The 13,831-nt window shown below is 39.6% G+C and overlaps 1 protein-coding gene across 7 annotated transcripts in view; it reads right to left on the bottom strand.

Annotated features, from left to right (window-relative positions):
- Positions 1–346: 346 nt before the first annotated feature.
- The window catches only part of ICA1 (islet cell autoantigen 1), a 64,118-nt gene continuing 50,633 nt past the window's right edge, over positions 347–13,831 (bottom strand). For 6 of the 7 annotated variants that reach the window (XM_082193943.1, XM_082193946.1, XM_082193942.1 and 3 more), the window contains exons 11-15: positions 12,941–13,003; positions 12,705–12,746; positions 6,606–6,878; positions 1,824–1,919; positions 347–631 (exon numbers count right to left, since the gene is read on the bottom strand). In XM_082193943.1, coding sequence (XP_082050069.1) covers positions 510–631; positions 1,824–1,919; positions 6,606–6,878; positions 12,705–12,746; positions 12,941–13,003 — 596 coding nt within the window. In that variant the 3' untranslated portion in view covers positions 347–509. The remainder of the gene's footprint in view (positions 632–1,823; positions 1,920–6,605; positions 6,879–12,704; positions 12,747–12,940; positions 13,004–13,831) is intronic. The other variant, XM_082193948.1, reaches the window with a different exon arrangement.

Here is a 13,831-nt window from a genome sequence, read left to right as displayed (position 1 = left end):
CCAGAGTATAGATTTTTCACTATGGATACTAACAAAAGAAATTATAAATTAACATCACAGCAGTATGTTATATACTACTTTCTAAATGGTAGTATCGAATATACCACTGGGTCATGCAGTCTCCAGTTACATGATTTTGTTTTGATTTACACAAAGAAAAAGATATAAAAAATAGGTTTATTATTTATATTTCACTCTTGAGTTAGCTGTGGCACTCTGCCTGCCAAGTTACAGCAAGTACACTAATCTATTCAGTAGTCTTCTCTAAATCAAAACTTCGTTTGGTACATTCACATACAAAAAAAGAAGTTGCAAACTCTTTGTACAAAACAAGAGCAAATAACTGTTACCTATAGAAAGGGGTTAGGTCAATCCCTTGATTTTATTAGAATGGCACAGAAGTGAGAAGTAAGTCGTACAACAGTAAACTGATCTGGTTTTAAACTCTTCTAAAGCCCCAAGAAATGCATTTTTGAATGGTGAAGTGAGAGTTACCACAGGCAGACAACTCATGCATTGAGCAATTCGTGTTCTTTATCTGTTTTCCCAACTGCATCTGGGTTGGACAAGGGGTCCAGATCAGCAAAGAGGCTAAACCAAGCCGTTAGATCTTTAGAGGAATTTGCAGCTTCTGCAAAAAGGAAAAACAAAGACAAACAATCCCCAAGAAGTTAAGATTTTTGCTTGACAGTTTTTAAATATATATATATATATATATATACTAATGCTGACATAAACAAACATGGTGTGGACTTAGAATGCACTACTGAAGAAAATATGTAGTATATGCCTGATAGAACCCATATTCATGTATTGCTTTTGACAGAAAATTTAAATATTCTGCAGTTATTATTATTTCATTTCTATATTTTTCTTATATTTTTTAGAAAAATCTCAAAGCAGTTTACAGCTCTATATTATTTATTTATATAATTTGCAACACACACACTGCCCTTAAAGTTGACTACAATAAGAAAAAACTCAATATATTGCAGTAAAATATAATGGAAACTAAAGCAGCATAACTGGCAAGTAAAAACGAAGATATCAGATAACTGCAGTAAAAAGAAATTAAGAGGATCTCAACTGCCATTAAAACGTCATTAAGAACACAAACAAGAGATTGGGATGGGTTTTTCTTGAAAGATGTTGCTCAGAAAACACATTTGAAGAGGAAGTTTGATAATTTAGGTGCCATCACAGAGAAGGCCTTTTTAGCAATTGGCCACTTCCCTGGCTCCTAAGCACAGGGACACCGGAAGAGGAGGAGGGTGGCCCACAAACTCCCTCAAACGGTGGACTGGCTCATGGTTTCTCCGTTCCCAACCACTTCATAGCATTTAAATGAATTCATCTTCACTTGGATGAGCCTTTGGAGGTTGTACAAACATGGAAAGGGAGATCACCAAAGACCCAACACTGGGAGGGCCCTACGGGTCCATTCTGCCTGCAGCCAGAAGTACTTGAGTTCATAGAGTGTCTCTAGAAAGGGATTTTGTCAACACAGAGTGTGACCAAGTGATGACCCAGTGGAGTTTTCGTTACTGAAACAAGACATCTCCACTCAAGTCTTGGCAACATTTTAACGTCAACCAACAAGCAAGCATTGATATTCAAGTGCCGATTACTTAAATAACATGCCAATTAGGGCACAATTAGAGGATAATTCCTGAAAGGAAGCCATTCTATGTAAATAGTTGTGAGACTACACACACACACACACACACACACACACACACACACACAACCAAACACCTGGAAAACTCTAAGCTTTGTATTGCTGTATTGGTGCACACACAATCAAAGCGTAACGTGTTTGTCACCTTTCATAGGTGTCTTGTTGACGGTCGTGTTCAGGCTGTTGGATTTCTGGGCGGTCTGTGGGACTGGCATAGGGCTGATGCTGCTGGCTGCCCAACCTAAAATTCAATAACACAGTTGCATTTCTGTCAATCAACTATAATTACTTAACGAGCTCACACTGCTCACGACAGTAATAATTGAAGCTTGAACTCTTCTGTTAAAAACAAATTCTAAAAATCCTGTCCTGATCTGTTGCTTTACAGCTCTGGCTTCATTGCTTTATGTAGGTCTTTACATTTTGTACTTTGTATTATGTTACTTTAACCCCGTTGTAAATTCTTCTTGTGTACTTTGGGATAGAAATTAAACAACTCTCATTTCCTTATAGGTTACTGCAACAGGGTTGTATTTCAGTCTGCTTTTTTGTTGTTTTTTGCATTCACTTTAACTGTCTTGCTTGCTCCATCAAATCCATTCATCTACTGAAACTAAAAGTACAACTTGTTTTGACAATTTATATTTTTGAAGTTGCTAGCAGAGCTCATGAGCAGATCTATCTGCTGACTGGGAGTGGGGACCTTCAGACTGCCGTTTCAAATTGACATGAGTCAATCCAGCCTACCGTCTGGAAAAGGCTCCCACAACAAACAGGCTCCAGCCCTTCTGTAATAGATCTGCTAGTATTACTACTAGCAGTTCAGGTGCCTGACACGTGCCCTATGGGTCTGTACGTTTGGTCCAAAAGGGTGGTTAGGAAAAACTTTTGAATAATGTTACAAAGTAGTGTTCTCCATTGCTAATACAAGCAAAGTTTACAGGGGAAATTGGCCTTTGGGGAAAAAATATTGGTGCTTACTAGCTGGCTGCTCAAAGAGCAGCTCATGATATGACTAGACGCAAGATTATCAGTGAGACATTAAGGAAACCAAACCTCCTACTCTTCTGCCAGCAACTGTACAAATGTGGAAAAGGTGAAGCAAGCAGTCATTCTCTTGGCCTCAATTAAATTTAAAAATGGAAGCAACAGCTAGATTGTTCAGCCACAGAAAAAAGCTCCTGTACACATAAATTAAAAATGATTCCTATAATTATTATTATCAAAATGAAATACAGGTAGGAGTGGAGAAAGGGATTGCCTTTTTGTTAAAGCAGTCGTTGCAGTTAGAAAAGTAGCCAGAGGAGGCAGTGACATAATCAGTGGACTAACTGAAACACACTCAGATCATTTGTTCTTTTTGCCTTCTTTCACCTGCAAAGGGAGCCCTTCAACAATAACAGTTTCTTGCAGTACAATAGTGCCTGGAGGACCAGTTGAAGACTGGGAAAAATGGGTGCAGTAACAATACAGTTTTAAAGGCAGACAAAACAGACTAAAAGACAAAGACTGTATTTACTGGATAAAAGACTAATGGAACAGGAAAATATAATTAAGACAATTTCCGGTGGATGTAAAGTGTTCCATATATTCTTAACCCATGTCTGAAGTGAAGCATGCCTGTATGATGCCTGCCTCCTTGCTGGTCAATGGGGATTAACAGGCATGCTTAGTTGAAAAATTGCTGAAATGTTGTGCACAGGCTGAATTCAGAGGCAACACAAAACCACAGAGTACTTGGGTAAACTATGGTTTGTTTCAATGTCTGAACTTGAGCTTCCCCACAAACTGATCTGGTTCAGATGTAACACTGAACACTGGGATCTTCAACTGTGGTGTTAGCATAATCATAGTTTTTTATTACATCTGAAACCAGCTTTAAGATGATTAAATCCCACTAAAGTAAATGAGATGGAAGAAGTCTAACAGCTCTTAGGACACCTCCATTATTTTTTAAAAAAAACAGATAATCAATTTAATTGATCAGCAATAACTAACGACGTGAACACAGTTAGGAACCTGACTTAGCAGAAGGTTTTTCGAGTCTGCCAGGATTCTTTTGAATAGCATTGTTTACTCCAATGTATTTTATTATTTGTAAATGCTTGGGATTTTACCTGGAACCTTATACAAGCAAAAACATCTGCTCTATTAACATATGATGTTATCAAAGATAATTAATAGCTAGATGGGAAACTGAAACACAAAGCTAGCAACCTGCACACAACTCAACAGTAAGTTTACTTAACAGGCATTGTGGAATAAGGTAGTAATTTGCAGTTGAAGAAGACTTGTTTTCTGCCAGTCATACGCTAAACAGATCTCTGAAAAATAATCCTAGCAAAGAGACATTTTCAATTAACAAGCAAAGCCTGTGTACTTTGGAAGAAAACCACTTACATTACTAGGAATGGAAATTCTGAAAAATAGTTGCCACGGTTGGCTCCTCAGCCATGCAAAATGAGAGGTTACTTGCATTTATAATACACCTTCAATTATTTAACAGGGCATAGCTTTTACTGGTTAACTTAGAAGGAAAACAACCTCTCTCCATATTGTGCTGGATGTCATAGATAACCAATAGCATTGCAAACAGTTGTGTTCTTTCTGAAGGGAAGTGTGCTGGCACTGAACCAAGGGGAGACAAACCCCAGCCCTTGCTCTGCCCTGATCTCTCTCATTGGCCTTGGGGAGGCCATGCTCTTTCAGCCTGGGGTCCCAGCCTGCACTATGGGTTTCTTAGAGAAGGAATGACATAATTGCATTTGGCAAAAAAGAAAGCCTTCTGCCAACGTCGTAAATAATACATTTCCCCACCAGCCATTCCTTTAAGTGATCTGTGACTATGTTGCAGCCTGAACTGCATAACAACAAATGTACAAGACTGCATGTTCGAAAGAGTTGGGAAGAGAACAGGCCCGTAGTCCAAACTGGGTGTGGTGGGATGGGATGGGATACAGCAGCCTTCTATTTAGGGCAAAAGCAAGATTCAAACTAGAGACCTCCTGGCTCACTATTCAGTCTTTTAGCACCAAACCATATGCAATGTGGAAGATTTGTGAACAATAGTTTTCATTTAAAAGTAGCTGATCTACACTGGGGCCACAGTGCTGGGGGAGAAAGGTCTAACCATTCCCCATCTGTGCCATTTCCCGATTTAAATCACACTCATCCAAAAGCAGCTATTTGCCACAACAATATGCGGTATCACACACCTCTCTCTCTGACTGGCTGCTTTTAAATTTAATTGCCCTCCCTACCCTTGGTGATAGTTTGTAATTAAAAAAGCAGCTACCAACAATCATAGGAGATCCTGTTTGCAGATCTGCCCCACTGTGTCTGGTTTGCCTCTTAGTGACTTTCCTACGCCATATCACCTTAAAAATCTGAGTACTTCGATTCCATTAAGCATCTGCACTACGCTAGACAAAGAGGCCAGATATGCCCCTGTCCACAGGCCTATTAAGCCAAAGTGCTTGGATTGAAGCCATTGAAGCCTCACTGATGACACGCTCCTATTTTAGGCATGCCAGTCTTGACAAGGTCCCTTTAACAACAGCTTTTTTTATTGCTACTCCAGGCTCTACTATTTTCTTCTACCTGAGGAATGTCAGAGGAATAATTTTCCCATCAACAAATGACAAGCAAACCAGCCCACGTTAACACCCTGGAGGAGTTAAGAACCCTTCACACACGTCATCCCTTCACTCTAAAAATAATGAGACAATTTTTTCCTTTCACCCTCTACGCCCCCCTCCCACAACCACCATCTGCCCAAGAAACAGCGGAGAGATTAACATAGAATATTGGCAGCAAGGAGGCTGGTTTGCTGTGCACGGAGCACTGAAGCAACAAGAGCTGCAAACTAACAAAGCACTTTCATTCTGAGCCTGTTGTGCAGATGCATCTATTTTACAGCACCAGAGTAGCCAACTGATGCTTAAGGCAGGGTAAAAATAGGGAGAGGAAAATGCATAAATGAGCTTAGTGTGAGTAACCCAAGGGAAGGAGCTATTTCCTGGAAGGCACACCTACAAACCTCATGGGAGAGTGTTAGCGTGACTGAGAGAAGAGACCTGATTCAGATGTAATGTTGGCTGAGACCTAGTTCAGCTTTATGTGAACAAGCCTACTTCCCTCCTGTCTGCATGGAGATTGTAAACATTCATTCCCATTTTAAACTAACTGCAATTTGTTGTTTTGTCTGAACTGGGAACTACAGTTAAGTTTCCCTATGCTTATCCAAAGAAGCCAGGATCAGAAGCCATGGCTTGATCCTGGCTTGTTCTGACAAACCACTGTTTATCCTAACCATAGTTTTTTTCCAATTTGGACAACACAACCAACTGGTTAGGTTAAAATTCCATGCTTTGCATGCAAATTGGCCCTGGTTCAATCCCTGGCATCTGTCGGTAGGGCTGGGAGAAACCACTGTCTGAAACTACTGTCAGTCAGTACTAGAGACAATACTGAGATTGATGGACCAGTTATTTGATCAAGTATAAGGTAGTATACAAAATTAAATAATAATAAAAAATTATCTCCTCAGGTTGTAAAGGGGGAGGGAGAGAGCACTTAAGCCCAAGGTTCATGCACATAACACTATCCTATGGTTTAGTGCAGAGCTTTTCAAACTGTGTGTTGCGACATGTTAGTGTGTTGGCTGCAGTATGCAGGTGTGTCATGCAATTGCTCCCCACGCTCCTCCCGGGGTTGGGGGAGGGGATTACTGCTTCGCAAAATGATGCATGTTTAAAAAGTGTGTCACCAACATAAAGTTTGGAAAGCTCTGGTTTAGTGGTTATGGCTATACCCTCACAAGTAAGTATGTGTCTTTGTTCACATGCATTCATGCATGGCACAGTGCTTGGCATCAGGTTGGTGGACTGAGCCCATCTGTTTGCTAATCAGCCTAAAATAAACCTACCTTGAAGGGAGGACTGCAAGTCATTCATGTTTTGGTCTAAAAGCTGAGAAGGAAGGAAGCCTGACGCTGATGACTGATTGTTCTCCATTTCTCCTGCGGAAGAGCTTGTGGGCATGTCAGCAAGTGGGTCCTCTCCAAATACAGCTTTCCACTCTCTGCTGAATTCGCCGTCGTCCAAAGAAGATGCATTGAGAATCTCGTTCAGTAATACCATATCATCCTTATCAGTAGCCTCAGTCTCCAAAGAATTTGCAAGCGGGTCCATTGATGCTGCTGGGAGAAGCAGGAGTACCAAAGCAGAAAGAAATCAGAAAAAACAACAACAAGTAAGAACAGAGGAAGATACTTAAGGAATGCCCATTCAGATCTACCAGTAGTGAAGGAACTATAGCTCCGCAGTACATGCAGATGGTTCCAGGTTCAATCTCTAGAAGTCCCAGTTAAAAGGAACAGGATAGACCTTTGCTTGAAACTCTAGGCTGCTGCTGCCAGTCAGAGTAGACAATAAGGGATTAGCTAAGAGACCTGGTATAGGCCCTAGAGCTGAGGCATAGATAAAATAATTTTATGGCGAGCACCTAAACTAGATGATCTTCCAGTTGCACCTCTCATTCCTCACATTCTGGAATTCAGTCTGGACATTTATGATTTCTCACCTCTCAGTTTAACCTCACTAGATGCCATAGTTCATGCAATAACTCATGTTTTGACAGTTATTTAAAATGCAGACACCTCCAGATATAAACCAGATATTTCAACAAAAGAACTACTTTGACCAATGATCCAAAATGATGAAAAACCCCTTTCCTGCACAAGTCCTTATCCTTGTTGTAATAGAAATGGGATTTAATATGGACAAGAAACAGAAGGTTCATGATGGATTACCTAGAAAAGGAAGAGCTTACTTTACAGTTACACTATTCCTACTGAGCAAAGCATTCCAACCAGGAATTTTGCTGAATGGGGTTGACCTTATGCTGGCTCGGATGTCTACAAGATGAAAAATGAAGGAAATACATAATGGAGAAGCATAGAATGCCCCCTCTTTCAGATGACAAGTAAACAGGAAGGGAATATGACTTGGCTGCTTTACCAGTGTGGAAGGCAAAGAGATACAGTGATTCATTGTACTGTACATTGATTATGTGCCCATGCACTGGAGGGGCAAGAGTGGATGCTCAGGGATAACAAACAGTGTCCAATCAACCACTGTTGGGCAAAAGGAGTTAAATTTCAGCATGTAGAAAATTCTAGGTAATAATAATCCTCCTTCAGAAATGGCAAAGTCAGCTATGGAATTTGCTACCGCAATTTGTGGTGATGGCCAATAGCTTGGACAGCATTAAAAGGGAATTAGAGAAAATTATGAAGAATAAAACTATCAGGGGCTACTTGTCATGACAGGTACAGGTAGTAGACCTCTGAATACCAGTCACTGTTGAAGGGGAAGGGAGCTCTTGTGTTCATTTCCTGGTTATGGGATTCCATAGGCATCCCATTGGCCATGGTAGGAGAAAGCATGCTAGACTAGCTCTTCTTATGGTCTTTGGATAACTCAATGAGCCAGCAAATGAGTCACCAAAGCCTACTGCTAGCCAATTGTTTTACTTTCCACCTCCCTCTCAAGGAGACAATGGAAAGAATGGTGGAATCTTCAGAGCTCTCCATTACCATGTTCCCCTAGCCTCTTTGAAATACGGACCAGCTCTCAAAAGCGAGTCTCACCATATGGGAAGTTTTAAAATAGCAACTCCATGGGAAATGGACATGTGATTCTACCCTGAGAATCTGTCCAGCCACAATGTTTCTTCCCCTTCTCTAGAGAGCATGTTTGTGGGAAGAACTGTGCGGCAGAAATAACCCTGACCACCTCACCAAGACATGGCTATCCACTCTGTTCTGGATTGATGGTTTAGTTTTAACTTGTTTTATTGTATTGTAGCAGCTATATTCAGATGTTAATGCACCCTGGGACATTATGATGAAGGGTGGGCAAGAAATATAGCAGACAATGCACAACAAGGTTACCCGTAAGACCTCCTGTCCCTGTAAAGACCTGCAAGATCTGCAGAACATCTAGGGAAAGTTTATTCATGGGCACTGCACCCTACAGAATATAACAGGGTGGTAACAAAGCAAAGGGACCCTTTCTGCCATTGCCCCTGCATTTTCCTCTGCCATACGTGAAGCATTATCCATCCTTTGCTTCAGACATCTTGCAAAGATGTTTTCTTTTTGCCCAAGCTTTCCCTGACCAAAAGAATACACCCTGTTATTACTGTATTCCTGCTTTCATCTGTTTTCACAATATATTTTTCCTAGTTATTATAATCCCTTCTTACTGTTTTTATTACATTTTAATTTTTTTTATTTCTGTACAGATTGTTTACATATTAAGCAGTTCAGAAATGCTTTTAAATCAATCAATATTTATTCACACATCCAGGGGTGTTCCAAAAAAATTTGCAATAATAAAAATACACAATGCACAATAAATTTAATAAGTCAATACAAATATGATATGCTTTAAAAAAAGGTCATCCAAAAGGGTGGCCGGGGTGGGGGGACCAAGGATCATCAAAAGCAACACAAATTATCCATTCACTCCGTACAAGGTGAGCATCAGTTGCTGCCAAAAGCCCAAGCTGTCCAAGTGCCTGGGAGAATAAAAATGTGTTTGATGCTAGAATTTGTCTGATGCCATCCTTGCCACAACTTCGGGTTCATAACAGTTGGCAATGCCAGTATGGCCAACTTCATTTCGACCTACTCATAAGGAAGCACACTCCAGGGGGCTGTCACAGCTGAATTATTTCAGAGAATGAATTCCATCTACTATTGGAACATTTTTCTACAGCGAATTTGAAGACTGAACACTGACCTCATTAGAAACTGAATTTAGCATAACCAGCAACATACTTCTCCATTTTTCCTCAAACATGATCTCTTTCAGAACGTGAGCTTTGGAACTGTACATGCTTTTCATTTCAGTGCAACTACCTGAGGCCCCAGTAGGTCCTTTATCTGGCATTGCTCCTTTTCGTCTTCTCCAGAAATTGACTTTTGAAGAGTTTATTTGGGAGGTGTGATGAGACAGCAGATGATCAAAACTCCCAAAACATTGCTGTTGGAGGCAACCTGGTACCCATCAGATCTTTTGGACAGCAATTCCCATCAACCCCACCCAGCTTAGTCAATGGTGAAGCTGTAGTTGAAAACATCTGGAGGGAACCAGGGTAAAAAAGGCTACTGTCTCCAAACAGGCATGAAAGTGCTTGAAGCTTTGCTCCAAAACTGCCGCAATGAGTATGATGCTAGGCATTTTTTGAAATCTTCCTGTCATTTGAAATCTTCCTGTCATTGCTTCATCACTGTGGAGCTCAGTAGCTTACCCAAAGTAAGTGGTAGTATGTACAATAGGCAGCTTTCTCTAATAAAAGCCTCAGCTGGCCAAGTAACCTTCCCTGCACTTAAATTATCCACACATAACACAGCAAAGATAAATACTTTCTTGTAATGAGTTGGGCATATTAGAAATGTATAGATGAAAGAATCTTTCGTCTATACATTAAGTAGGTCTTACTCAAAAGTGACTGAGTCTTCTTTCAAACACATAGAGTGAAGTTATTGGGGGCGTGAAAAGAGGAGAAGTTAGGGGACAGAGTTGACTTTAAAAAATGCCTATGAGTCAACACCACTTGGGAGAATAAAAAAAAACCTACACACCATGAATAAAAGCAACTTGGAGGAAAGAAAACAGCAGCTTTAACCTGCACGATGGGTGACAATTTTGAGGGCTGAACTTTCTGTTTACATCTTCAATCCTCTTTGCAGTTACACACTTACTTGTCAAGAAAGGCCAATATTATAAGTAGTCAATTATACTGGTATAATCCAGTGTGAGTTTCCAGCTGCATCAAAAATGGCAGTCAAAAGTTGCATCCTAGCATACCAAATTTGGAATGAATTAGGTATTTAAAAAATTAGCACCACCCTCCTCTCTCTCAAAGAAAACAGGATTTGTGGTTAGCAGTTCACTACAGCCAGAAAGTCACAATACAAGAAATATAAGCAGTCTTCAGTCATGGTAAAGCTCATGTTACAAGTGGGTGACATCATTGATATTTCACTTCAGAAGCCACAGCTGACCCATGTGGCTCAAATGAAAAGCAATTGTGCCAAAAGACTCTCTTATTGGTCTAGAAGTGGCAAAACATTCTTGATAAATGTGACATAAAACACTGCAACTCTTCTATCCTTGGTGTAAGGCACATCTTATGTTGTAAGGCTCCTCTTTATTTTGACTTCTCTGCCCTGATATATTACAAAGTGTTTTAATGTGTTTGAGAGAGCCTTTTTTGCTTCCTGGAATTTCCAGATCTAGCAGGGAATCATGAAGTTACAACATATATTGAAGACATGGTTTTAATAGTAACATTTCACCATTCCTCTGCTATGCTAGAAATTACATCTACCACAATAGCAAATAATAATGATGATAGATAATAATGATAGTAATTAATTATTATTATTATTATTATTATTATTATTATTATTATTATTATTATTTAAAAAATCTAACAGAAATACAGCAAAGAACAAGGCTATTTGATGCAGTCATCATATACTGCTGGTATTTCACAAAGAAGTCATGTATAATAGACATAAACAATTTCTCTGTGTTCTTAGTGAGTACACAGCTACAGTTTTTAGAACAGAGTTCTTATTAAAGAAGGGCCAACATGGCTTTTATCAATAAACTATTTGCACTGCTGTTACTTCTCCCTTCTCTTCCCTTTTGTTCTTTGCCTTGTATTCAGCATTTCCTTGCCGCTTCCTTTTTCCAACAGTAAATCTATCCCTTATTTTCATAAATTGTCCTTTGCCATCACAGTATTGAAGAAAGAAAATTCTACAGAACAGTCTGCTTTTTACCTTCCATTGATACAGATTTACTCCTTCATGTGGCATACTATGAGATTGCTGTATGTTTAGCACTTTAGTGGTTAGCCAAGCCAAGCTTAATTCACAGTCACTTCTAATGTGGTTGCAAGTGTCAATACAAGATGGTTCTGCTTCATACATTACACACAGTGGGTTTTTTAAATGAATAAGTATCTCTGTAAAGGCAGCTACTGCTGGGAAAAACTTGTGAGCTAATAGGTTCCCTTACACAGTAAATACTAGCCACCCCCATGTGTGGGAGTTGTGCTGAAACAATCAGAATCAGAAATGATGTGATAACTTCAGCGTGTCGCAACCAAATGTGGGAATCTAGCTTCAGAGGCAAAAAAAGAAAGAAAGAAAGAAAGAAAGAAGGGGGGAGGGATAGGTACAAGAAGAGGTATGTTTTACTCAGAGCAAACCTGTTGAAATTAATGGATTTAGTCATGTTACTTTTTACTCTGAGTAAAACCTAGCTGAATACCACCCATAGAATTATTGCCAGGATGAATGTACTATGGCGCACACACCTGTTCCCCCCAAAAGCACAGTTGCTATGGACCACTGAAGCATAGCTGGCAAATTTTGCCTGGCTGAAAAAATCAGTGGAAGAATAGTTGTTGCTTACAATAGCATTTCAAGTCAAGGAAACTGACAAACACTATTTCTATCACTATCAGTTCAGAAGGAGATACTTTTCTACATCAATATCATACTAAAAAGTTCACAAATTGAGGTGAATGTTCTTCTACAACCCATAAGCGCCCAAAGTGGATGATCACATCAAGACATAGCTAGTTTTTATATTAGTAAAGATTAAATAATCCAATTGTTTAAAAGATTTAATTATCCAGTTGGAGACCAGCCTCTACCAAAGGTGTCATGGACTTTGAAGACGCTTGAACTCAGGCCGAAAGGGAGAAATGGCAAACCCACACAGTGATCACTCTCACTCGGAAATCTATGTTCCCACTGTGGAAGGACATGTGGATCCAGAATTGGCCTCCTTAGTCACTTACAGACTCACTGTTAAGACAGTGTTCATGGAAGACAATCTTACTTGGGTAAGAGTGATCACCAAAGAAAAAGAAGAAAATGCTATGTTTGGTGCCCCTTTGCAGAATTGATAAAACAGTTGACAAAAAGATTACATACCATTTTCCTCAGGTTTCAAGTCTAATAAGTCATCTATGGCTCCTAAAAATGGCAAAACATAAGGGAAAGCTATTGAGCTGTAGGCTCTTATATGTACATTTCAAACTTGCAGTTATACCGTTTTCTTTAGGCAGCAATCATATGCAACTTGTCTGTCAGTAAGTCCCATTGAAGTCAATGTAACTTACTTCTGAGTAGGCATGTATAGGGCTGCACTGCATGTCTAGCAGACATACCTGAATTCTCTCTGTGGTTGAAGCTCTCCCCAAAAGTACTCAGGATGTCCTTAGTTTCTTCTGCTGTAACCAAAATATTTTCTAGGTCAGAACCTAAGTGCTTTAAACATGGAATGTGCTTCAAAGGTTTTCTAGTATGACACTCTTTGCACTGTTAACTTGCACAGTTAGGATTTCACATTTAACCTGAAACTATCCCAGATAAATTATTTACCAGTGGTGTCTTAAAAATCTCCAGAACCACACACACACACTTCAGTACTTTGTAGCCTACTACTAGGCACTCACAAAAACTATTTGTGGTTCTTAAAGGGTCTCCTTTAATTCAGTAGGTTGTATTAAACAGTAGTTATGCTTAGAATGAACCCATTGAAATCAGTGGGCTTAAGTAGCTTGAGTCCATTCATTTCAATGGGTCAACTCTGAGCATGACTACCACTGAATATTACACAATGTCTTTCCAAAGCAAAACTTGTTTCACAAAAACACCATGATCTAGGTCTAGTGTACCTAATGGGTGCCACTTTAGGAAAGGCCACTGAATCAGTTCCAAATATGGTCGACCATTTACCAAGTTTAATCATTTAAGGAAGTGATAAATATCAGCATTCTAATCTTCCTTATTTGGCCATCCTCCTAGCTAAGCTAATCACCAGCACAAGACAGAATGTTGCACAATTAAGAACATACTGCCAATAACAGAGAAAGGGTTGGGTTCCTACTTCTGTTACCTACAGATAAAATCCTATTTTGCTCTTCAAAGTATATTTGATGATGTCAAAGTCTCCCCTCAATCTGCAGCTGCAGTGTGATTCTGATAGTGAGGTGCATCTGTTCCAGGTTAGGTAATTGGTTTACAGTGAAATTATTTCAAAAATGCAGGTCCCCCCC

The sequence above is a fragment of the Podarcis vaucheri genome (assembly GCF_965113315.1).
Source record: "Podarcis vaucheri genome assembly, chromosome: 12".
Taxonomy (NCBI): Eukaryota; Metazoa; Chordata; class Lepidosauria; order Squamata; family Lacertidae; genus Podarcis; species Podarcis vaucheri.
The sequence above is the reverse complement of the archived record's forward strand: the minus strand, read 5'-3'. Positions and strand labels throughout refer to the sequence as shown.